Raw genomic sequence first — 25,051 nt, forward strand, 5'->3', positions numbered from 1 at the left:
TGGAACGTCCAGGATATATTATGCAAAATGAATGATATAAGGCGGAATAGAAAAGGAGGATGAAGGCGAAGGAAAGGTGAGGGGGATGGTTGAGGTTGGGGAACGAACCAAAACCTCGCCTACGGAATACCCGCCTTCGGCCACTAAATACAATTATTTTGTATTTAAACGCGACACTTTACGCGTCGCGTCCGCTATTTGGCTCTGTTTATTAAACGCGACAACACGACCAAAGTCGCGTCGGGCTTCCCAAAATGGCCACTCCGCCCCCAGCATATATTTCGTGTATGTTAACACGCTTTAGATGGTAGGAGATAAAATATGTAAAGGGTATAGAGAAATAATGAGTAGCGTTGGATCCTAAGAATTTGTATCAAGAAAAAGCCCTAGATTCTGCGCGAAGGTGGGCGTCGTCCTTGGTGAGCAGTACAGACAAGGCAAGGTCGACATGTTCAAGTAAAATCGTGGATCATGTATATATTGCAACATCCGAGACACTTGCTGCAGTCTTTGACGATCCTATATCTTCAGCGTTGGACACGGACTTGAAAATGTCGCCATCTCCATCGTTGGTCTCCGTCAATTGTGTTATATGAACTTGTAGGGGTTTCAGCGGATAATGTTGCCGTTCGGGGATTGACTGACGATTGGTACTGAATCCACGAGTCAGCCTAGTGGTAGCTTGCATATCCTGTGACGTTGTTCTCTTTATGGTGACCCGGATTATGACCATATAAAATGTTATGGATATGATAGGCATAATCTGTGAATCATCATCAGCTTCCCCACCTTTCCGCCAGCAGGTCATGCTTACCATATCCAGTAGAACATAATGACCTCGGTTTTTAGTGACGAAGCAAAGCAGGGCAGCCAAAAGTGAGACTGAGTAGAGTATCCCAGAGTCTAAGATAATCCGTAAGATGGGCCAAAGAGAGCTCCGCCCAACACGAGCGTCCCCGACTTCCCGAGTCACATCCCATATGCGATAGGCTAAAAGAGCTGCTGAAGCCATCATCATCTGCATCAGAAGAAGTTGACTGTGATACACATACATGTGCTCAGTAGATTTGCGGCAAGTGTCGAAGCTAAAAATGCGGTTATCCACGGGCCGGTTCCTGGAGCGAAGATGTTTTCTTTGTTCACCGTCGCCTGGGATATTGAATAAACGCAGCCAATGCCAGTCACTATGAGACACGACATTAGACTATCAGCAGTGAATGAGTTAACCCTTCATACATGCGACTGAACACCACAGGAGGATAGGCAAAGCAATGATATACAAAGATTGCCAAACAACAAAACAACGGTAGATCTGTGGGATGTCTTAAGTTGTGATATTATAACGTGGACAAACATAAGCATGGAATTCTCACCACAACGGCATCGCCGACTAAAGTTTGTAGCATATATACCATGTTCTTGTAGACAAAACTCCACTGTGCAACGTCTGAGAAGAACGCTACAGGGCCTTTAGGGAATGTATCACGGTACTGTACTAATCCCTCCTCAGTCCTAACGATATCAATAATCAAATGCTAAGTAAATGATGTGTTTAGATCGGCAACGCCGTAAGAGTGGAACCCTTTCCAACTCACAGTAGTGCTGAAGAATAACAATAAGTTGGCAACCGCTACCATTTTCTTATTCATCTCGATCATACCCCGCCTATGAATCAAAGCCCACATGGTTCCTATAAACATGAGCACAGAGAATCCTATACAACGATTCAGCAGAAGATGTAAGATTATGGGGAACGAGCTGACCATAGAGAATTGCCTCTAGGACTGTTGATGCGACAGCCGCTGAATCCAAAGGGATGCCATTAGGCTCTAGCATCAAGGGCCAGGTACTGCTGGACAATGTGCTTTCGAAAGGGAACGGAGAATGAGCTGGCGACTTCGCACGAACTCCTGTGCATTCTTTTATATAATCTGAGCGAACATCCAAATAAGGTGGTACTGGTGTCGAAATGCCTGAAAAGGTGAAAAGAAGTTGATTAGCTCATGTCACCTGTAACTAAAAACAAATGACCGGGCTTACCCCAAGATGCACCTTAAAACACCACGGAACGTTACATGAACTATAAGTAATATAAATATGCATAGTAGTGTGAGTTGTAATACTTACCAAGACCGGGCTGGACATGCTAATCATAGATTGTCTTCGCATAGTAACTTGAAAGCTTTCGAGGATAAGTACAACCTGTGCACAAGTGGAGACCCACTCCAATGTGCTGATGGTCCAAGCCTCATAGCTTGATAGGCGGCTGTCAAGCTGTCAGCGAGGAGTAAAAGCAGCGATGGAATCAGACTTCTGTGTGATTTTCTGCACGAGCTGAGAGTTGGATCCTATGGTCACGGTGTCAGTGATCGTTTAGTGAGCGGTGTGAACGCAACGCCCGGAAAATACCGAGTAAGAGTCTTTCGCTTGTAATTTGGCTTTCTGCAAATTAAACCATCTGAAGTACATATTTCTTCCCACTCGACAAACGGAATGTATCATGTGTGAATACCAAAAACACACGAGAGATTCAGCAGAACATTACATTTATGCAAGCTATGGCATTATTGCAACCAGCCATCGCACAGCACATACCAGGTGGATGATCATCAAGTCGATCAAAAGTTGTGACTGATCAACAACTCAACCATTTGAGTTGCCGTTCATTATAGCGCCTATAAAGCATTTCCACCTGCGATACTATTATTATAGTTGACCTTTACTCTTCAATGCTTGACCTGCCAACCACAGATTCTGTTACTCTCACCCCAGCTTCCACGTAGTATTTTGAGTTTCACTCAGTAACACGGTAAGGTAAGGCCAAATAATCTCCCAATCTGTTGGTATGTGAAATTCAATACTTCAGACCTATATAGCTAGACGCATCAAAAAAAAGTACAGCGTTGGCCCGAGAACAGCGCTCGGCCTTATAGACTTCATTAAAAAGTTTGTTGTGGTGTCATAGTAGTTTGCTCTCCCTTTATAAACGTTCACCTTAAGCTTAGTTGACGGCCATCTGCGTAACCAAATTCTGCTCGGTTCATCAACATAATCACTGATTTGTTGGTAGGCGATAGATGCACTAATGGCCCACGTTCAACCAGGATTGCTTTGGGCTTCAAAACGCTATGCATGCTGTGTTTTGATTACCAATTTCGAGGTGTGTCGTCTCTCTGTCAAAAATACTGAAGGTCTACGAATCACGAAATCGAGACAGGAATGTGAGGTTAGGCCACATTTGCGGGTATTTCAGGGATTATTAGTCAACGTACTCCTTTCTTATGTGCCACCACAATGAAATTTGAAGTGTCTTTCACAGCTACAACTATAACGGAGGTGAAACCAATGTTCAAAAGTCGATGTTCTTATTGCTGGGTCGCCTGACGTGGTGGATCGCACCCTAGCAATGAGAGAAACAGACAATCTGGTCATAGAAGAAGACATGAGCCAAGTTCAGCTGGATTGCATTCGTATATGGCGTTGTAAGGAACCGAAAGAGGAGGAAACTGAAAATGCACACCCATAGAAAGAACATCTCTTCACCACCGCATTCTGCACCTGCAACCACAGCCACGATCGAGCAAGATAGTAGTTGCTACCTCCGCCGGGGTCCCCATATTTGCGAGGCAGACTTTCCCGCGAAGGCTCAGCAAACACAAAGGCGGACCTACTCAGTCGAAGAGTAGACCATCCGAGAGGCGCCGCGAATTGGTGTTCATGATGGATAATGAGAATTTAGCAGACAAATTCCTTCGCAGCTAGGATATCGATGTCCCCCTAACGCGCCACTGGCGTCAAGTTCTAGTCAAGTGGTGGCTTCCTATTAAATGCTTTGTGAGTCAGACTCTGCGTCACTTGCGATTAGCACATCAACAAACAAGTAGCTATAGTAAGTGTCAAGTTCTCACCTAACCGATGCTTTGAAAAGTCTATACGTCCCTTGAGGTTAGTGCATTGGATGAGATGAACCCCCAAACACTCCACCGTCTCCAGTTCTTCTACTCGCCTGAAAGAACGGAGAGAAGTATATTAAACATACCCCTTCAACTTTGCCTGCCCCTAGACCCACATACCAGCCATTGAAAACGAATATATTGTGTATCCTGGTGGGACAGCATACAACGCACGCTAGACATCAATATTCAATATCACAGAGCTACAGCTCGCGTATCGAAATCACACCCCCCCCAGAAGAGTGTTTCCTATTCGTTTCGACTTCATTGGACTCAACTTCCATACACCCACTCGTGTATTCCCGTTCGTCCCAATCCGTTCGACTAATCCCCGGGCTAAACCTCATTGTACTCTGACTCTGACCCGCACGATCCGATGTCGGCATCGTGGCACGGATGATGACACCATAAAAAGCTATAGATATTATAGGCGGGAGCTAGCAGCAAGAGTACCAACCCGATTAGCTCAACTCAAGCTGAGACGAAGACGAAGACTGGACAATTGAACGTACCATTTCTAGTATAATGTATTGTCCACGGCTCTGAGTGACGAAGCACAAAAGGGCCGCTAGTAGTGAAATTGAGTATAGTATGCCAGAATCCATGATGATGCGCGCTAGAGGCCACGGAGAAGACCCCTGCGACCGAAATTGCGCTGAACTGCGGTCTACGATCCATATGCGATACGCCAAAAGGACTAGACAGAAAGAAAATCATGATCAGTAGTAAGGAGAAGAAATGAGAAGGGGATAGTTACATGTACTAGAAAAATTCGTGATTAGAGTCGCAACAAAAAATGCCGTGACCCATGGTTCAGTTTGCTGAGCAAAGATGACTTCCTGACTCGAAGACCTGGATAGAGAATATACACATCCTATGCCTGTAGCTATAAAAAGGAATCAACACCAAATAACCACAGAAATACAAAATCGCCCGTACCAACCATGGAACACCACATAAACATCGGGACAGCGATAACATACCACGATTGCCAAACAACATAGCATCTGAAGATCTACATTGTAATGTCACTACAAGCTCGTTTACGGGATGGAAGAAATGCTTACGACTACGCCGTCCCCAAGCATAGTTTGAAGAATATATATCAGATCATTATACACAAAACTCCATTGTTTAGTGTCGAAAAAGTATCCTAGTGGGCCCCCTGGGAAAGTCTTGCTGTATTGCACGAGACCCTCCTCGAGTCTTATTATGTTTATAACTATATGCTAGAGATATGTGTCAAAGAGATGCCAGCACCCTTTTTCTTTAACTATTCGGGAACGTACCGCAGTACTGAACAAAAGTAAAAAACAGGCGACAGCTACCATCACACGATTGACTTCTCTTCTCTTGCGTCTGTGCGTCATTATCCATATCGTGAAAGTGAACATCAACACAGAAAACCCTATGAAACCTCATTCAGCCACATGGAGAGATAATGTATCTGATCTCACCGTAAAAGATTCCCTCTAGAATTGTGGACACTATAGCAGCAGTATCCAGAGGAATTCCATTCGGCGCCATCGCGAACTCGGCGACACTGTGCCAATGAACTGAATGAAAAAAAAACATCACCTCGCCTTCCCCACGCACTGGCAGTTATGAGCACCTTGGTACCGATGGCACCGACTTCTTCCTCGGGCGCCTAAACGAAGAACCATAACTCCATGAATACTAAGGATGAGGTAAACCTTGAGGTAAAGCACCAAACTCAGGGCCAGACTCCAAATTTCATTATAGCGCTGAGTATTTGATAGGGGCAGCTTCGAAAGGAATTATCTTGCCAGACAAGGTTTAGCTGACGTGTTGAATGCCATAATCATGTCATATCTCGGGTCCACATACTGCAGTCTACATAGATAAGCCCCATCATGATATTTCATTCATCCTTGTATCAGCGCATATAACGCACTGGGATTGTGAAAGTCTGAGGAGAGGGCAACTTGAGTCGCAGAATGGGATCAGTCATCTGTCCATTATAAGAGATCCAAAAGGATGTCTTAACCATGGTAGATACTTACGAAGCACAGGCTCACAGGCTTATGTAAAAAGATATAGACTTCTTGATGCGAGAATGAAGGAGAACTGAGCAAGAAAAGGTCGACCAAGTGAAAAGAATGCTTCATTTAGGTTTATGATTGATAAAATGCGGAGGCGATAGTTCTGGCACGACATAGCTCACAGTCCCTACTACCACATCGGGCTTCATAGATGCTATCAAGTCGAGCGGAAACTGATAGGCAAGAATGACAATAACCATGTCTAGCATTGTGAACACGTAGAATGTCTACTCAGTTAACTCATCGTTTCGTGGATGCCAGTTTGAATGCGAGGTGCTCTGACAGATGAGGAGTTGAAGTTTCTTCTAACCGCACGATCCGGGGGGAACGGGAGTAGAAGAAGAGTATGAGAGCAGAAGTCGGGACCATGGTGTGATTGGAGAACAGACAGATAGGCGTGAAAGGAAAGCGGGTATAGAGCCAGGGGGAAATGCTGATAGGTGATTAAACAAGATGCGAATCTCGACAGAGAGGAGCGTTGCACGTTATTGGGTTCGAATGTGCGCGGCTATAAGTGGAATAGACATCACTATACTCGCCAGTGGAAGGATGCTTTTGATATAGACATGCCTCGCTGAACTACAGATCTTTGATACGCCGGTTTCTGACCGGTATGACTGCATCCTGGGATGGCCGAAGCTTCGACCACGAATACAACGCCACTCGCCTCCTCCAAGGAATTGTCGAACACAATACAGTCAGCTCAGATGTGTTCGGCGCGGCGAGATGCTGTTCCGCCTGCATTCTGATCAGGTATAAGCAAGGCACAAGCGGGGCATGATAACCGTCAGTACATATGTACATTGGACAGAGCACCGGAGGTTTGAAGGTATAGACACAGGTGACATGCATCGCTATCGAGCAGACCCGGTTCTGCTAAGAGGAGGAAGAAACAAAAGGAGATTCCCAGTCGGGATAGTTTTCACCGGACGATCGCTAAATGACGAACACGCATGCAGACTGTGGCCCAGTCGGCTCTACCCGGCCATCCCTTCGGCGACCTGACCCCGTTCACTCCAGTCGCTGGCACTACAAATACCGCCATGTCTCTCAACATATCCCATCGAACGACTTCTGTTCCCCAGTCGTACGACCACAAAGACATCTCGCTCATCGCAAGCATCGTCGACCTCAATCATGATCATGACTCCCTTCACGACTTTCCTCCTCACTCTCTTGTCTCTTTTTGCTTTTGCGATCGCGCTCCCCATTAGCAATCTCCAAGCAAGAGATGTCTTCGTTCCACCCATCTTGTACCCTCATGCAGGTACTGTCTGGCAGGCCGGTAACCACCACAATGTCACCTGGTAAGCAACCATTCTTGTCATCCCAAGTCAGAATCGTCTAATTAAGCTTACGATAGGGACATTTCTGGTGCGCCTGTCAATATCACTAACAAGGTCGGCATGGTCATCTTAGCCACCAATGGTCTGGAGGATATTGGTATGTATATATCACACTTGAAGTATCGGCCATCTTGCTAACGCATCTTTCAGAGCACCCTTTGGCATCTAACTTCAACATTTTGGATGGCCGGGTTGAAATTCAAGTCCCTGATGTTCCGACGGGTAACAACTACGCTATCGTCCGTAAGTAACTGCAGCTCATTCCAGTCCTCCGTGCTGACCATCCTGTCCACTCTAGTCTTCGGTGATTCGGGCAACTTCAGCCCCAACTTCACCATTATCAATTGATCCGCCCTTTCATATTATTGAAGCCAGGCGGGTCCCGACCCAGATTTTACGAACAGAGTGACGTTAATGTGTGCTAACCTACGGACTTGATATTACGGACTTTGGATTTACTTACTCATGATCAAAGGACACTGATTCGAATGTACTTTCTGAGGATATTCTTTCGATATTAACCTACTTTTATTGGGTGTACAGTAGGAGCAACTTGGACAATGCATTACTTTGATGGCTTTACCATGCTTCGTCCTTTCAGTAATTATGTATGAGAAGCCAACTTCTCAGAGTCCCTGAAACTAGCTCAAAGATGTAATACCATTGTCTCACTTGCTAGACGGTGACTCAGCTTGTTCGCCTCTTCACTGTATGTATTCGAACCAAACGTTGCTAGTTCGTCACCCTAAAAGCTAATGAACATGGGCTGCAGGCCAAACGTCGACAACGTTTTTAAAAAAAATGAGGGTAGATTACTTCTGAGCTATTCATCAGACAAAGGTTCTTGTGACGCTTCTTACAAGGTGTGACTAAATGTGACTAAATGTCACCCTCTTTCCAACACTAGTAATCGTAGTTTTGCTCTAAGCAGAGCATCCGAGTCCAAACAGGCCCCCAAGTTAGCAAGTTATGGCTTCTTACAACCAGGATGACTCGGATGTAGACTCGGATGCTCCTCGCGTTGCTCAATGGGTTGACGAAGATGAGCTAGACAACTGGGAAGACGAAAGTGATGAAGACGACGAGGACGAGGAAATACAAGAAGATGGCGTTTCTGTGGCCGGGCCCTCTATGAGCCGGTCTCAACAAGTGAGTTTCGTTTACATGTCATCAAAACAAACCTATCTTATCTTATTCATGTTACACAGCGGGAACTAGAGGACGGTAAGCTTACGCTGAGCTGCTGTAGAGATCCGACCATGGGCATACCTTCGACCACTCGATTGGTGCTGTGACGAAGATGCCGCATGGTCGTATTTCTACAGGATAGCCTTAGTATCTACTCATTGGCATCACCCAATACTAACCATGCAAAAAAAAAAAATAATGCTAGATTTATCAACCATACCTCTCGGGATGCTACGCAAAGCTCAGCGTGCTCTTTCTCAAACGCAAGCACTGGAAGACTCGAGCTCTGAGGACGACTCCGATGGACCCCCGAGTGAAGGCGGCATCGCAGAGACGTCCCAATTCTCGAAATCCAGAGACAAACCAGACCAAGACGTCCCTAAAAGATCTCGCAAGGATGTTGCCAAAAGGGCGAACAAACATGCGTATGTTTCCAGCTTTTATAGATCATAACCCACCACTCAAAGATATCGCAAAAAAACAGTCCAATGGAGGTCACATCAAAGAGACCCGTCACACGCAGAAGAACCGTAGTCGCAGTTCAGACGGCAGTGAGTTCTACCCCACTACAACATGCCTCTCTTTCGCTTTCACCCTGCAACGATGTCTAATTCCCACCATAGCAACCTCGCGATCCGCGTTTCCTTCCCCTAACAGGGGAGCTCAAGCCCCACAAGTTCCGTCAACAATACGGCTTCTTATCCGATCTACACTCCTCTGAGCTCAAAACGCTCCGTGAAACTCTAAAACGCTCACGAAAGTTACTTGAGAACTGCCCCAAAGACTTGCGTGCCGAGCGCCAGGCAGAAGTTCAGAGGCTCGAACTCACGGTGAAGAGAGCTGAAAGCTCGGTTAATAGAGATAAGAGGGAGAAAGTTGAGGCGGAGGCTTTGCATAAGGTGTCAAAGGAGGAACGGGAGAAGAGGAAACAGGGCAAGGCAGGCTGGTGGATGAAACAATGTAAGTGTTTCGTTCGTGTGCTAAACGTGTTCCATGATTCTGAACTCGTGTGTCTCTGTAGCGGATAAGAAGGAACTGTTAACAAAGGCACGATACGAGGCCATTGCTGCAGATGGTGGTAAACGCGCGGTGAAGAAGGCAATCGAGAAGAAACAAAAGAAGATAGGGCAAAAGGAAAAGAAGTCACGTCCATTCCCTCGTGGAGGTGCAGCCGAAAGCGCTAGCCATCAAAGCAGTGATTCACTGAAACGTCCTAGGAGATTCAGCTCTAGCAATGAGCAATCAAAGCGTAGAAAAATAGGCTGAATACATAGAAGAATGCAAATGAAATCCCTGTGCTTTTCATCTTATCCCTTAATATTAAACACACTCACGCGTTGCCATTTGGATTGGTAACTCTTGTCTGTTGGCATGCGGGAGATTATCTAAGGCACAGTTCAGGAGGAACAACATTTTGCTACACGTGTTTGCATTATTGTCTTGGGATACTAGTACTGTACTAAGGTGTATGATTCGGCTCTTAACTTCAAATTTTCATCAGGCGACGTGAGAAATCGTATAGGTGTCGTCGGCTGTTCCAGGTCAAGGTTGGCAAGAACGAAACGGGGGGAAAAGACAAAAACTGGAGGGATCATGTCGAATAATGGGTAATGGTATCGATGATGTGATGAAGAATTGGAGGTCAACGAGTCAGCAGTAGATAGCGCGAAAGCGAACAAAAAGGCGTGAATTTGGCGGGAGGACCTATATATGTCGATGATGATTACGAAGTCGGAGTCAAAGTCGTTAAGAACCCTTCCTGCTCGTATAGCGGAAGATAAACCCCAAGATGGATCATCGCAAGCCTTGATAATCGTTCCGCAAGCGACTGTATCTCGTCAGTCAGGGGCTCCATACCCGAAACGGTCCCAAGTTGCGCATTTGTGTTCGTCACAGCAGCAAGGCTTGCAGCAAAATCTAGTGCCTTGCATTTTCCAGAGGACGATTCCCGAGCGGGAAAGGTGAGTGCCACGACGTGGTTGAAAACCGCGTCACGTATCCGGTTGCGTAACATACCACTGAGTGCGGAGCCAGGCTGCATGTGCGTGTCTGACCAGCGCTCGGCGAGTTTTAGAATACGTTCATCGGGCGCTAATCCTAGCGGCGGCCGTTCCGTAGATGGCGAGTCTGGGCACGTTGACTGGGGTTTAGGTGTCTGGGCCTCCTTGGCTCGCATCGCTACCTGTAGAACAATATCTTGCTCGAGCTTCTTCCACTTTTCCCATTCCTTATCTTCTGGCTTCTCCACATTGGAGTCATCTCCGTCTTCTGGCCGCCGACAAACAAGACAGTAACCGAGATGTGTAGAACTGACATCGCGGATCTCTTTCTTGAGCTTCACCAGCTCTGCGTCGCTTACCTTGGATAGGTCCCGCGGTGCATTAGGTGATGAGCTCGGGTCGGAGAACACTAGTTGGCGGTACAGTAGCAGGAACATGTACAAAACGGTGGTGTCAGCGGCATCTGCGGCAAGAACAAGGAGACGAGCGCTGTCAAGGTACGAAGTTTCAGGGTAATTCGGCAAGGGAGATATAGGAGCATGAGAGTTGTGGGAAGGATGTGTAGGGGGTGTTAATATTGGTCCGATGCTTGAGGGGGGATTAAACACGAGGTCGGTAAGACCCTTGAGTACAGACAGGTACGCTTGCTGTGTGTTACACAGGTTGCGGTAATTCAGCGACCCAGAGGGGAAAGATGGATGGGTAATACGTTCGGAGGCCATTAGCTGTTTATGAGTAGCTTGCAGCCACTGTTGTGTGACGTGAAGGGTTGATCCCGGGCCTTTGCGACCCTTGAACGTTTTGAGTTCAAACTGTCCAGAGGTGTCTATGAGGAAAGGGCGGAGGGTTTGCAGTTGGTGATTTGCAATGTCCTGAAATGGCTAAGGATTAGTTATTCACCCAAGAGCAGGGAGGATTGCGGGAAACCCACGAGTTTCATGAGCTCCAAGATATCCAGGCACATGCGCACGGCTTTTACAGCATCCTTCTTGCTTCCACCACAACCGGGGGCACATGATTGTGCCACCTCTACCATCATGTCGACAGCACGATCGCGCATTGGAGCGCAGTGGCTCTTGAGAGTCTGCCCGATCATTCGGAAAAGACCTGAAGGGTCAAACAGCTCGTGATGTAGCTCTTGCTCTATTAATTCTGGGTCGAATAAAGATCGGAGGTGTGTAGCCTGAGCCGCGTGCTGCTGGATCTGATTCTGGAAAGCATCGGGGTTGGCGTAGGGACCAGATATGGTAGATAAGGGCTGGATGACTGAGAGGAGAACCTCTAGAAACTCTGCGAGTAGAGGACGGATGCGAGAAGGCATCCGCAGTGTCAGGACGCGGCGAGAACTCGAAAAGGTGAGAACGGGGTTGTGAGGAGGGATAGGAACTCGACGACAAACGCAGACGCAATCATGAGGTTTTCCTTGCATATCAAATGAAACGCAAGTGCAACCGTTTTCCAGTTCTTGAACGATGGCACGCCAGTACCTGTCAGCAAGATCACGCTTCCGGCGGCCAGAAGTGGGACGAAATTGGAGACCAGCATCGAAAAGTAAATCATGTCCTATGATATGACAAGGCAAACATGAGCACGACGTGAGACTAATTGTACAAGATAGTGGTACTACTGACGAAGCTGCGGATTGCGCATGATAGCGCTGAGATCGAGTTCCTTCAAAGTCTGCCTGTTTATGAGAGGGTGCAAGGCGGGTATATGCGAGGAATTGAGGTCGATGGGAGGGAGACCAGGGGGGAGGGGACTATGCTGCAAATCAGTGGCGGGACAGCTGCCCTCGATGCGGAGAGAGGAAGGATTGGGAGGACCAGAGTGAGGAGAAGGGACGATGCTCGGATCACGTGCATCAGGCCTGCGGGAGCGACGGTTGTTGCGAGGCGAGAGACCTCGCGGGGGAAATGCTAGTCTGGGAGGCGAGCGTCGCTGGATCGAAGGAGACGCCTCCGCTGATTCTAACCTGGGACGTTTGTTGAAGCGTGGGCTGGCGTCGTGTGATGGATCGTGAGGCGACAAAGGGGATACTGGGGTTGCGGTGTCTGTAGGGGACGGCTCAGAGGGCCATACTGCGTGTGAGGTGTCTGTGGAAAGCCAGGGGCTGGAGGGGGGCAGGCGCGGGGCACTTGGGAAGGGATGTGGGGGGATGGCGGGGTCGACGAGCATGGTGTCCTTGGTGTTTTTGTCCTGGACGACGGGCTGGGAGTCTTGACAATCATCGTCAGAGTCGGCTTTTCGTTTTCTGCAGTTGAGGGATTGACCCAAGTCGCCCATGAGAAAGAGAGTCGGCAGCCAAGGGGAAAGAGTATGGACTCGAGATAAAAGAAAAAAAGAGAAAGAGAGAGGGTGATATATACGAAAAGCAACTCAGGGCGAACACATGGCTGCCCATTAAGAGCCGAGCCTATGACAGCATGCACGAGCCACCGCGAACCAGACCGAACCACCGCGAGCCTGCAACGCCGATGCCACGCCAAAACATACTTTTTATTAAAAAACATATTCCCCCATTCCATGATTTCCATGAAAAAAACGCATTCGCTCCTCGCCACAGCGCCCATTCCTTATTTGGCCCCAAAGCATGTGTCGTCGCCTCGCAGTTTGGCTTCAGTTTTCGACAAAGATTCGATATGGTCATACGACGCACGACATCCACGACGTCGAAAGGGCCATCTGGTCCGGATCCTTTCTTTTCAGTGCGCGTTATCGTAAGGCCTCTTTCCTCTCTCGGACCAATATATGATACACCCATCACTGATCTAACTCTGATGAAATTCTAGCTGCCCATCCCATCCTCTCTTTCACTCAAAATAGCCTGTGAGCCAGTTCGTCTCACACTAGCACCGAGCCTTCCTCTAATACCGGATCGTTCATCTCATCGCTCTCTTCCTCCACCTTCGATACTAGGCGGAAATGACCCTGATCCATCAACATGAGGTCAGTCGGTAATCCTCTCCTCTACTTGCTTTTATCTCGCACCATCGTCCTTTCACCACCCCTCACATCCTTCCTATCTTTCTTCCTCCATCTCCTCATTTTCACACACCAGCAATTCTCACATCTCAGCCTTGACGTCGCTGTCTTCCTCCTGCTATGTGTAACTATAGACCCGGAGGAAACCACGGTCAGTTCTGCCAACTTGAAAAGGCAACGCACTCATACATTACGTTGCGGGATGAGAACTTCCGCGGCGAGACTCCTTTCTCTCCTCTCCTACTTGTTCTCCTCACGTACAGCTCTTATCCTCATGAGACTTTTCGGGAATCACTCGTTTGCATCACTAGCTCCCATTCGGTGTAAACCGATGTTTTGCCAAATACAACTAGACATGCTGTCCTCTTTCTTGCCCCGGAAATTAATCACGGCGTCTCTTCAAGACCCCCGATGCTGGTCCCGTCTACAATTGGCAATCTTGACATCTTTCTACTCGTCCGCATGATCCTCCAGTCCAACATTTTTCACAAGGAACGACGCTCCGGACAAAGAAAATACGACCCTGTGTTCCTTCATCATTCTACATTTTTATATCATCGCGGGCACTGCTCCATTACCTCGCCTTGTGCGATCCGTGCCTCCTCAGGTAATCCACTATTTCTACGTGTGGTTACCAGTCACCCGCCCATTTCCTTTACCGTCTTCTTCATTTTCCACTCTTGCAACTGAACTTCAAGGGCTAATGTTCACCCCGGGCCGCCCAGGACGCACCTAATGCCATAATGGACATAATGGACAGGCAACACGACAACACTTACACTTTCAGCCTTCTTCCTCTGAGGTCCTCCGTTCACTACGGATATGCAACGCTTTTCAAGACAGGCTCGACAGCCTCATTGCTACAACCTACCTTTCATGCACATCCTCCTCTTTGCGCCCTCTACCGACCAACGGTTATCTAATGCCTATCTAAGCCTCAGAACACACCCGTGTGCTTCTATCTCGTAAAATTGACATAAACGATTCTCTTAGAAGGGTTTGGGTTTCTCGCCGCTTTGGTGTGAAAAGCTGTCATGCTCGTGCCGCGAATGTATATCTGTCCAACAGCAACCAGTTGTCCAGTTTGGCTTTCCTGCCTCTTTCTTGGCCTTTCTCACCAAAATAGGAACACACATCCAAGGTTAAACCGGATTTAACCTGATCAATACCATCCCTGCGACCCCATCGATTAGATACCACCATCTGTGGCACTAGGACTCATTAGGTGTATACTTGTCCCGTGAAGCGCCTGTGAAGCATGTGAAGTTTCGCAGCTGTGGCTCGCCCGCTTCAGGTTTGTTCGGAAGAAAGATAATCGTATGCGTCAGTTGGGTGACAGGTTAGCTGGAATTAATGCTGTATTCAAGTACATAGGGAGCAGGGAGAATGAAAAAGCGATCAAGTCCTTTGTTCGCTTATTAATGATCGTCAACTATGCGTCAATTAATTTTCCTTCTCCTGGTCCATCCGGTTGCTCTTCAGAGGCAACCTTCTTCGTGGGTTTCCGCCCATAGAACTCTGCGATGATCTTCGGGTTGATTCGATTGAGTTGCTCCTTCGGGAAAATGCGAAGCAAGGACCATGCAAGGTCTAGGGACTCGAAGACGGTGCGAGACTCGTAAGGGCCTGTGCATTTCTAGATTTAGCACCATCATCAAGGGAATGGATGTGGAGCTTACCCTGTCCTACGAATTGGTGTTCGAATTTGTCAAGGAACTCCAAGGCAAGTTTGTCTTCAGATGATAACGCCTCCTCACCAACAACAGCTTTCATGGCTGCGGCATCACGACCAATCGCATACTTGGCATACTGTGCCCCGCATAAGATATTAAGATCACTCCTTGCAAAATACATAAAGGTACGACTTACCAACTGATTGGAAACATCGCCGTGATCTTTTCTGGTAAGTTTCTCACCAATGGCGCTCTTCATGAGACGCGAGAGAGAAGGCAGTACGTTGATAGGAGGGTATATTTGTCTGTTGTGCAACTGACGGTCGACAAAGATTTGACCCTCTGTAATGTACCCAGTCAAATCGGGGATGGGATGCGTAATATCTAAGGCAAATGAATTAGGAATTAGCTTCTTCTCAATAACAATTCAAATTTACCATCATTCGGCATGGTCAGAATGGGAATCTGAGTAATAGAGCCATTGCGGCCCTCTACTCGACCAGCACGTTCATAGATCGTCGAGAGATCAGTGTACATGTAACCGGGGTAACCACGACGGCCAGGAACTTCCTCACGAGCTGCGGAAACCTGCACGAAGACGTGAGTTATGGAATATTACAAGGAACATAGAAGCTAGGAAAATGCACCTCACGCAAGGCATCAGCATAAGACGACATGTCGGTTAAAATGACCAAAACGTGTTTCTCGAGCTGGTAAGCGTAGTATTCTGCTGTCGTCAGCGCAAGCCGGGGAGTGATGATACGCTCGATGGTAGGATCATTGGCCAAGTTCAAGAAGAGCGTCACTCGATCAAGACTTCCATTCGACTCGAAATCTTCTTTGAAGAACCGCGCGGTTTCCATGTTTACACCCATTGCGGCGAACACCACAGAGAAATTGTCTTCATGACCATCGTGTACATCCTTTGTGGGCCGCTTGACAAGACCGGCTTGACGTACAATTTGTGCAGCGATCTTGAAATGGGGCCGTTGTCAGTTAGCGAAGGCAATACAAGCAGCATGAGCTCTAAAGCCGACCTCATTGTGGGGTAAACCTGCAGCAGAGAAAATTGGAATTTTCTGACCACGCGCGATAGAGTTCATGGTATCGATAGTTGAGATACCGGTCTGGATCATTTCCTCAGGGTATATGCGAGAGAATGGATTGATCGGTGAGCCTAAACCCCATTAAAGATACTGACGTAAAAAAAATAAATGCAGAACAGGTGCGTACCATTAATATCGAGGTAATCCTCAGCAAAGACCTTCGGTCCCTGATCGATGGGATTACCAGAGCCATTGAATATACGACCTAACATGTCCTCGGCGACAGGCAATTTCATGCTACTTCCGGTGAATTCGACATGAGTAGCCTTGACGTCAACTCCCGATGTTCCCTCGAACACCTGGACGATGGCCTTTTTGCCTTGCACTTCCAACACCTGACCACCACGTTTTGAGCCGTCCGGCAAAGTAAGTTGCACGATTTCGTTATATGAAGGGAACTGTAGAATGTATAAGACGTAAGTAAACGACGAAAAAACTTCAAGGTAGATTGGGATATCACTGACCTTGACGTTATCTAAGACCACTAGAGGGCTATATGCGACGTCAGATACTGCGTGTAGATCTCTTTTAGAGAGTTACTTGCCCATTTACTGCAGATACAGTGCGGTAATCTGAGAACACGAGTCAACTTCCTGAATTGAGTCCACTTCAATAAGTCTCGTCCCAGACTCACCGAGATGAGGCTGCACGCGATACTCCCGTGTTACTGCAGCAGCATTGATTGCTGCCAGCTCTCTGTCGCTTATACGAGGGTCAGCAGCCATGATTATTCACTTAACTGATGGTTGACCAGAGTAAATGGTAATTATGCACGCTGCCCGACGCTGAGCAGGCCCAATGCAGGAAGGAGGGAACCGAGTTTCCCACGCATACCATGCCGAGCGGTGGAGGCCGCTCAGTCGTGCATCCAAGTTGTATGTCAGTGAAATGGCAGGTGCAAATACATTGTTACTACGATAGTGATAATAGTACAGGTAGAGCATATCGTGAGCTATCTATAATCAAGTTGGATGCGAATACTTCTCACGGAGACTGGGAAGTCAGCTCCTTCGAAAACCAGGCGGAAAACTGCCGTGCGATCTTTTTGGCCTCATCAACATCAATCGTGGACCTGCATTGAAGAGACAGTTAACAACGGGACATCGGAACAAGAATTTCAGCGCACCATTCTGTTTCCAGCAGGATATCTTCTCCTTCTTCTGCCTCAAAACCTACATCTTTGGTCTGAAGGACTAGATATAGGTACTCTGCTGCGCTGGCTCGGACCTGCTTTGTTGGTTAGATTCCATTTGCCTAGCCAAATGAAATGAATAATATACCCGCGGAAACGAGTGGCCAAGGAACTCCGCCAATTGCGGGATACAAGCCTCCGCGACAGTGGGAAACATCAACAGGTTCATAACGCTGGTATAAGCAACTGAGTCGTGAGGTAAACCCCAGCTAACAGACGGTGAACTCACGCTTTCATTGATTCTTGAATTCTCTGCACGCTCTTAAGCCGAGAAATATTCCTTGTAGTAAGGGATACTAAAGCATCCAGGCTGCTAACACGTTGAGACAGCGAACCTTTTAATATTGGCAATCTCACTAACCATTTTAAACCCTCGCTGGTTTGAGGAAGGCGCGCCAACGCGTCAGCTTCCAGAAGTAAATTGAATGTTTGTAGGACTGGCACAACTACGGCATTGGATGTCACATGAGATTGAGCATAGTCGATTAAATCCCGAGCGAGACCTCCGAGGCTATAGCCGGTGTCAGATAGCGAAACAGGAAGGTTGTTGCTGTATGCGATCAAGCTGGAGGACGCGGGCCGTTGCTAGATCATATATCAGCTGCGAAAAATTCCAGAAATCGATGCAGCAGCGACACTTACTGTACTGTCAGTTCTTGTCCCTATACTTAATATAATACCTTTCAAGATGGGCTTTCGGTACTCCTCTATTTCTAGCATTTGTACTGCTTTAGCAAAAAGCCAGCCACCGTTGCTCCAGCTCATAATCTCTGCTTCGCTATATATGATACAGTACGTTTCAATACATATAATACGCGAAATCATAAATTACTTGCCTCAAAAACAGATTTTTCATCAAAGATTCACCCTTGATGCGCCAGCAGTTTGCGTTCTCCACCGCTGGGAGTGGAAGCTCTAGGAGACGCAAAAAGCACTCTCCTGCGACTTGCCTAACGTTATCCAGCCTTTCTACTCCTTGCTGGAGAATCTTAGCTAAAGCACTATGATATCTTGATGGCGGGATATATTGAGCGAAGTTTGCAATGCAGGATGCATTAGAGAACAGGACTTCAACCGAAGAAGTCAAGCCTTTGATACAGGCCATACGTATCCAAGATCCGATATCTCCACGTTCGTCTGTGGTATAATCGTCGAGCCCAGCCTCGAGGGTATCAAAAATAGCAGAGACCTGTTTTGGTCCTAGACCTGATACATTTTAAGCGCATTGCCATTGGCTTATCACCGCACAACTTACTATCGGATAACCGGGAAACAACATTAGCCAGAATCTTTGACATGGCGAGATAACAGTTTCTACGAGCTTCGACGTTCTGCATCCTGGTGTTTGACTAGAGAAAGGGGTATATCAAGCAAGAATAAGAAGGCCGGTAAGCAACCCTACATCATTGTTCACGCTGTCCAAAAGGCATTGAACAGCTACCGACAGACCATGTGGATGAGCATTGTAGTCTAAAGTACCGAGAAGGCGGCCAAGGCTTTGTTGCATACTTGCAGATGCAGACCTAAGTTCAGGAATTAACGTGCTGATGGAATATAAATTTACTTGTCGACACAAAAATCACGATAGGCTTATCTCTGAATGATGGCAGAGCAGTCTACGAGGCTGCTGATTGCAGCCATTGAAGCAGCAGCAGCTTCTTGAACAGTATCATTCCTATGCCGCAGGCCTTGGTCGACAATTTTTCTCCAGTAAGGAACAGCGGAGTCATCCTTGAGCTCAATCTCTGGCAAGGTGATAGTAGTGGCTATTAGATGGCAAGTTGCAGCGAGGACAAGCTCGTTGCGAGGTGCCAGGATAACGCCTTGGGGTATTTTGGTAATGTACTTGAATATCTAGGGGACACACGAAAGTCTAAGCCGTGATGATTTTCCCAAAAATGAGTAATAAAAAGCACCTGTCGTCGTTTGTCATCTCCAGTTTGACCTAATAGGCGATATGCATCTGCGAGCTCCGTTAAAGCCAGAAGACCTCCGTGAATATCAACGATGTCAACAGATTCGAACAGCTGGGCCTAAACAAGAATATCTTCTAAAAAAAGAATATAGGATAAATTTACAACACATACCAATCTCGGTAAACACGAGGGTCCCAGTACGTGCAAATCCAGCTCACAAATCACACGGAGTGACTGAGCCCCTAGCTGCCTCATAGTAACATCCCAGTGCCGCAAAGTCACAAGCAGGAGGTGATCGATCAAAGAAGATCTATACTCAAGGTGTCTGGTAACCGAACCGAACAACAACAGTCAGCTACCTTGAGGACGAGTTTTTCAGCAAAGAAACGTACTCCGCTACTTGTGGAGCTACAACTATGAAGGCGTTGCGTCGAATACTTACTGCGTAGAAGTCGGTCTGGCGTAAAACGCTGATTCCGTGAGGAAACAAGCCCTATACCAGAATATATAAAAGCTAACATGCTGAAGCCATGACATATACTCACTGTCCTCCCAACATTCTCTTGGAAGGCAGCACTCGCTGCTCTGCGTATATGGATCTCGCGATCATACAAAGACACGGTGACAAGTCGTTGTGCAAGGTTCAGGGAAAACGGCTGCAGAGCTGCTGGGTCTTGGGCCCTAGCAATTGCCCAAATTACATACGCTGCAGCATCACGAACATTAGACCCGATGGAATGAGCGCCTTTCCGTATATCGAAATATAGAGCCTAGTGATATGAGCGCACAGATAGCAGATATAAGGCTCAAGTACTGTACCTTTGACAACCATGTGACAAGCTCTGACAGATAACTACCAGACACAAGACCTCTGCGTGCCATTTCAGCCGAGGCAAGACAGGCACCATGCCACGTTGCCTCAGCGATCGTCGGCATATCATACACGGTTGCCGCTGCGATCGAATGGATAGTGAAAAGTCCCAAGATTGTCTCCAGAACTTGATTAGAGAAATCCGTCGGCAGCCGTTCGGCCAAACGAGCAACACCCTTGGCGGCTGACCATCGTACCACAGTATCCTGGACGCTTTAAGTCCTAAGCAATTGCGAATAATCAAATTCTGCGACTACGTACTTTGTCTTGCAAGCACCGAAAGAGGTCTTCGAGGATTCCTTCGACTGCTTCTGACACTTCAATATCTTCATTATCATACTGATCCGATTGATCACTAGATGAAGTGGTGAGGCTTCGAACTGCGGGACCGATAAACTCGGATTAGCAATGATAAGGTATGAAAATGTACCTTTCCGAGCTACTTTGACCTTGGGAGGTATAAGACGCAGGGCGATTCGTGATACCATTTTTGTCTTGAGTTTGCGGACAAGTGTGTTACTCCTCAGGGCCTCATTTTGATCAATAGCTCCTGATATTTTTAAAAGATAGTCAATCGACTGCTGGGTCTGTTCAGCAGACCCCGCTTTCACATTCTCGCAAATGACTTGTAGCAGAGCGATGGACTGGCTTGAAATGAGATATTGTACAAGGAAATTGGATTAGTGCGTACCGTGAATGTGTCGGGGGAGTTATTAAGAGTCTCAATGGACCAGACCAAGAAGGCTGCATAACGAGTCTGCGTGTCCTTTCTATCAATGGTCAGATCACATCAATATATATGTCGCAATGGCTTACCTCATATACAGCCGTGAAAGTAGGATTGCTGCACCCTCTCGCTCCAGACCAGCTCTTCCCAGATGGCTTTTGGCTAAAGACTCGATGTTATTTGCGGTGTCACCAACACGGTCACGTTCATCAAATTGCTCCAGATCGAATGGTAGCCGGCAGATTAAAGACAGCCACAACAACACAATATACCGCAAGGGCCATTGCGAAGTAATTTGGGTGGGCCCACCACACAACTGCAGAAATCCCAAGGCAATAGACAAGTCCTCAACCTCGTGAGGAAAAAATCTGACTGTATCCTACCTCAGAGCTGGGATTCGGGCATTGATGATACAGAAAACTGACTGATTGTTTTGTATCCACGGCATTTTATATAGTTGTACAGTAGCACTGCAAGGCGTCCGATTCTAACCAAAGTGGTCGATCGATCTGGACTAGAAACTGACATCGTAGCATGCCTTCTTAGACAATCCACAACTGGGATGACGAGGCTCTCCAGAAATGGATCAAGCAAGTAAGACTGTTCCTGATATTCACCAAGCTTCGAGAAGAGTCCGTTAGACTAGTATAGTAAGTAGTATAAGCGTAATGCAGAACTCACTATGAAGCATAACTTGCGTAACAGCTCTATTTCATCCTTATCCTGCTCGTCATTTGGTTCAGTTGTGAGGTCGACAACCAGAAAAGCCTTTTGTATAGCCAGAAACTCGTCATATTTCTCGAAGGTCGCAAATATCTTTCCTTCTATAACTTCATCTGCCATATCGCGCACTAGTGGTCGTGCTAAAATGACGTTCAGGTTTCCAGATTGTGAGGACTCCAAGCTGAGCACAGTCAAGGAACTTCCGAATCCGACAACGGATCGCTCCGACCTCGTTGATTACGTCAGCTTATTTTCTCATTCGCCTTCGCAGTTTCTTTTCTTCCAACAAGGTCCCAAAAAATGTCTGAAAGCGAAAGGAAACGCGGTACAAAGCGAAAAAGAACGGATGGGAGCAACGAGGTAATGCTGATATATTTGTCTCTCTTATATCCCTTAGCTCATGTAAGCTTCCAGGAGGATCTAGGCAGCAAACTCTTGAAAAAACTGGCATGTCCTCTCCAACATGCGTGTACTGGCATGACACTCAATGCAACATGACTGATCAAGCACCATGATGTGAGGGAAGTGAGAAAAGCTGCAAAAAAGGCAAAGACCTTCGAGACGCAAAAGCTGTTGAAGAAACTGAAAGATCTCAGGTGATTTCCCCCCGAGACTCGGTTTATTTACCTCTTTCTAATTTAACATTGGTTGTAGACGCAAAGCAGAAAAACCAAACGAAATAACCGATGCCGAAGCTCAGTTAGATGCTATTAAGGTATGCCTCGCCCCTCTATCTAACACATGGCAGATTGTTCGAACAACCTATAGCACATCACCCTTGACGTCATCGCAGATACGGCACTCAGGACTAAAATGAACAAGGATCATATATTATCGACTAACGAAGACCTACAACATGCGCTATCCATGGAGTTATTGCCGAGTCCTATCGCGTCTGCTGCCGCAGGGTCACATCTAGCCAAAGTGCAAAGCCGACTCCTCAGTTCCAAAGTTCTTGCCTCAGAGATATCCATAGTGATTGGAGGTATCAAGGCAACAATAAATCCTGCTTTCGCTGCAGCTCAAGATGCAGCAAGTGAAGGAGAGTCCGATGCAGACGTTCCGGCAGTTCCCAGGAAAACCAAACGGGTATCTGCGGATAAAAGTACACACGGACATAGCATGAGTGTTCCAGAAAAGAATGAAGAAGACGGCGGTAATGCCGAAGAAGATGAAAACATTCTCGACGATGGTTGGGAGTCAGGTACCATCAGTGGGGGCGATCAAGCTTCGGAGGACGAATGGGAGTCTGGTTCAGTGGACGATGTACACCACGGCACGAAAGAAGACGGTGACTACTCTTCTGGCAGTGAGGGAAATCTCGCGGCACCGAGCAGTCCACCTTTGCCTAACGAGTCCAAGCCACATCAAGGCAAGGCAAAAACTGTCGGCTCTCAGTCCACATTTCTTCCATCTCTTGCTGTCGGATTTGCTCGCGGTGATTCAGATTCAGATTGGAGCGAAAGTGAGGCAAAGGATGCGGACGGTATCAAAAAGAACCGGCGTGGGCAGCGGGCTAGAAGAGCGTAAGCTATTTTTCCAAGAACATGTGTGCTTCTTTGATCATGAAGCTCCCTTTGTGTTATAGAATTTGGGAGAAGAAGTTTGGGAAGAATGCTAATCACGTGAAGAGGTACCAGGACGATCCGTCAAGGCGTGAGCGCCCTACGGAACGGCGACGGGGGAGCCAACCTTTGGGTCAACGCAATTCGGACCGTCCTCGAAAGCGTGACACTTCAAATCAGCAACATCAGCAACCACCTGATGCAGGTTGGAACAGGCGAGAGCCAAGCAATTCACATACGAAGAGTATTGTGGGGACACGCTCGACAATAGTGTCAAGTGCCGGAAGTTCTCAGCGGAACGACCGCCACGACGAGCGACCTCTACATCCCTCATGGGAAGCTAAGAAAAAACAAAAAACTGCTGGCATTGTACCTTCACAAGGCAAAAAGATTGTTTTCTCATCGTAATTCTTAGATGCATAGGATGCACATATGTAGTCAATGTATCATGATCGTCATATTTTCGCGACATTTTGGGCTCCGTCTATCCAAAGAGAAAATAATACTTCGTGAAAGAGAACAAGATAGAGGAAAATAGAGGAAGAGTTCACAACAAAAGGAGGAGTTTTAAGTAGCCAAGGAAGAGTATATGACTTACGGAAACATGCAAAAACAATATGGATACAGGAAGTCAGGATAGAATGATACTTTTTGAATAATTTGACTATACTCTCCTCGTCATGCACACACATGCCTCTTGCCTCCTTGCAATCTACACTTTCGTGAACACCACATTTCTTTGCATCGCGGACATCGAGGGAAGTCAAATCCACTCTTGTGACATGTAGAACAAACAGTTCGGCTGGACAGCTTTGAAGCGGACTCAACAGCTTCTAGAATAGGGTGGAGTTTGTTACTACCCAGGTCGATGGGCAATCTGGAAGGCCCTGGGTCGGTGAGAATAGCGGGTGAATTTTTTGTATAAATCTCCACAAGACATGAATCAGAGGAAGATGTCCGGCTGATGGAAGGACGGGTAGCGGATAGAGGTGAATCGGGTGCAACAGAAGAGTCTGGGGTGTCGTAATCATATACCGACGAGGATCCCCTGATAGGTAGCTTCCCTCGGCGACGTTCGTATAATAGAGAAATGGAGACTTCTGGCAGATTCAAGAATGCATAAGAACGCAGCCATGAAGATGCGGATGGGGTGGTGGTGAATGACCCGTAAGCACTGACTGTCCCTGGTACAGGTGAAGTTGCGGTCGCCGTGGACAGTTTTTGTACATATGCAGAGAGCACAGATGACTGGGAGGATGATCTAGAAGAGCGCGAGCTACTCCGTTTATGGAATCGTATGGGAATGGAGAAACAGTTTGCATTCTAAGACAAAGATAAGTTTGGGCCTGCACCAACACCCAGTAAAGCTGGCGTACCTGAGTATCATTGTAACGATGGTCGGCTTGGCTCATGTTTGAGTGCAATGCAATGTAGAAAGAGAAAAAGTCGTGCCAATATAAGTCTTTCACCAGAGCTGCTTATATGAACGTGGTAAACAAATTTCATCAACTGATTCCGGCTATGGAGGACCGTTTGTATAGAATGGACTACTGGAGCTGGAGAAAGGAACGACCCCCGTAATACAAATGTCGAATTCGAATCCGCAAAAAAATAACAGCCTGGGAGCTGAGAGAATACGTACCTTGGGGCGCTCGGCGTAATTCTGATCCAGGTAGATTTTTAACCAAATAGAATGCACAAGGACAATGAGAAGCAGGGCGTACCTCTGGAGAGCACGGGACAGAT

At 47.1% G+C, this 25,051-nt stretch overlaps 10 protein-coding genes across 10 annotated transcripts; 5 read left to right on the forward strand and 5 right to left on the reverse strand.

The window, feature by feature from the left end:
• Positions 1–162: 162 nt before the first annotated feature.
• Positions 163–1,836, reverse strand: SERLADRAFT_450230 (uncharacterized protein; the record flags this gene model as incomplete). Its single annotated transcript, XM_007319630.1, has 7 exons — positions 163–763; positions 815–999; positions 1,053–1,184; positions 1,237–1,312; positions 1,374–1,535; positions 1,596–1,714; positions 1,764–1,836. 7 exons carry the CDS (start codon positions 1,834–1,836, stop codon positions 470–472), a joined length of 1,041 nt encoding a protein of 346 aa, XP_007319692.1.
• A 1,577-nt stretch (positions 1,837–3,413) lies between these two features.
• SERLADRAFT_470433 (uncharacterized protein) lies at positions 3,414–3,762 on the forward strand (the record flags this gene model as incomplete). The annotated part of the gene is made up of 2 exons (XM_007319631.1): positions 3,414–3,609; positions 3,662–3,762. 2 exons carry the CDS (start codon positions 3,513–3,515, stop codon positions 3,760–3,762), a joined length of 198 nt encoding a protein of 65 aa, XP_007319693.1.
• A 313-nt stretch (positions 3,763–4,075) lies between these two features.
• SERLADRAFT_470434 (uncharacterized protein) lies at positions 4,076–5,849 on the reverse strand (the record flags this gene model as incomplete). Its single annotated transcript, XM_007319632.1, has 10 exons — positions 4,076–4,390; positions 4,466–4,650; positions 4,711–4,839; positions 4,893–4,968; positions 5,021–5,182; positions 5,243–5,361; positions 5,411–5,496; positions 5,550–5,601; positions 5,668–5,726; positions 5,802–5,849. The coding sequence occupies 10 exons, from the start codon at positions 5,837–5,839 to the stop codon at positions 4,157–4,159; spliced, it is 1,140 nt and encodes a 379-aa protein (XP_007319694.1).
• A 1,215-nt stretch (positions 5,850–7,064) lies between these two features.
• SERLADRAFT_470443 (uncharacterized protein) lies at positions 7,065–7,964 on the forward strand (the record flags this gene model as incomplete). The annotated part of the gene is made up of 4 exons (XM_007319633.1): positions 7,065–7,323; positions 7,380–7,459; positions 7,513–7,605; positions 7,661–7,964. The coding sequence occupies 4 exons, from the start codon at positions 7,154–7,156 to the stop codon at positions 7,708–7,710; spliced, it is 393 nt and encodes a 130-aa protein (XP_007319695.1).
• Positions 7,965–8,291: 327 nt separating this feature from the next.
• SERLADRAFT_392587 (uncharacterized protein) lies at positions 8,292–8,769 on the forward strand (the record flags this gene model as incomplete). Its single annotated transcript, XM_007319634.1, has 2 exons — positions 8,292–8,511; positions 8,571–8,769. The coding sequence occupies 2 exons, from the start codon at positions 8,332–8,334 to the stop codon at positions 8,655–8,657; spliced, it is 267 nt and encodes an 88-aa protein (XP_007319696.1).
• An 873-nt stretch (positions 8,770–9,642) lies between these two features.
• On the reverse strand, positions 9,643–12,731 carry SERLADRAFT_356660 (uncharacterized protein; the record flags this gene model as incomplete). Its single annotated transcript, XM_007319635.1, has 3 exons — positions 9,643–11,422; positions 11,482–12,113; positions 12,182–12,731. 3 exons carry the CDS (start codon positions 12,723–12,725, stop codon positions 10,274–10,276), a joined length of 2,325 nt encoding a protein of 774 aa, XP_007319697.1.
• Positions 12,732–12,973: 242 nt separating this feature from the next.
• Positions 12,974–13,495, forward strand: SERLADRAFT_439248 (uncharacterized protein; the record flags this gene model as incomplete). The annotated part of the gene is made up of 2 exons (XM_007319636.1): positions 12,974–13,267; positions 13,340–13,495. 2 exons carry the CDS (start codon positions 12,974–12,976, stop codon positions 13,493–13,495), a joined length of 450 nt encoding a protein of 149 aa, XP_007319698.1.
• Positions 13,496–13,580: 85 nt separating this feature from the next.
• SERLADRAFT_450238 (uncharacterized protein) lies at positions 13,581–17,036 on the reverse strand (the record flags this gene model as incomplete). The annotated part of the gene is made up of 10 exons (XM_007319637.1): positions 13,581–15,158; positions 15,212–15,341; positions 15,402–15,589; positions 15,643–15,793; positions 15,853–16,179; positions 16,243–16,382; positions 16,439–16,709; positions 16,776–16,803; positions 16,856–16,883; positions 16,946–17,036. The coding sequence occupies 10 exons, from the start codon at positions 17,034–17,036 to the stop codon at positions 14,965–14,967; spliced, it is 1,548 nt and encodes a 515-aa protein (XP_007319699.1).
• A 157-nt stretch (positions 17,037–17,193) lies between these two features.
• On the reverse strand, positions 17,194–21,860 carry SERLADRAFT_450239 (uncharacterized protein; the record flags this gene model as incomplete). The annotated part of the gene is made up of 19 exons (XM_007319638.1): positions 17,194–17,383; positions 17,438–17,538; positions 17,592–17,676; positions 17,733–17,813; positions 17,865–18,088; positions 18,146–18,281; positions 18,349–18,692; positions 19,124–19,357; positions 19,420–19,536; positions 19,591–19,744; positions 19,812–19,912; positions 19,965–20,189; positions 20,239–20,496; positions 20,552–20,670; positions 20,721–20,934; positions 20,982–21,060; positions 21,107–21,389; positions 21,461–21,638; positions 21,699–21,860. 19 exons carry the CDS (start codon positions 21,858–21,860, stop codon positions 17,296–17,298), a joined length of 3,183 nt encoding a protein of 1,060 aa, XP_007319700.1.
• A 343-nt stretch (positions 21,861–22,203) lies between these two features.
• Positions 22,204–24,628, forward strand: SERLADRAFT_416221 (uncharacterized protein; the record flags this gene model as incomplete). Its single annotated transcript, XM_007319639.1, has 5 exons — positions 22,204–22,209; positions 22,248–22,336; positions 22,395–22,455; positions 22,509–23,266; positions 23,329–24,628. 5 exons carry the CDS (start codon positions 22,204–22,206, stop codon positions 23,711–23,713), a joined length of 1,299 nt encoding a protein of 432 aa, XP_007319701.1.
• Positions 24,629–25,051: the final 423 nt, after the last annotated feature.

This window comes from Serpula lacrymans, assembly GCF_000218685.1.
Source record: "Serpula lacrymans var. lacrymans S7.9 unplaced genomic scaffold SERLAscaffold_8, whole genome shotgun sequence".
NCBI lineage: Eukaryota > Fungi > Basidiomycota > Agaricomycetes > Boletales > Serpulaceae > Serpula > Serpula lacrymans.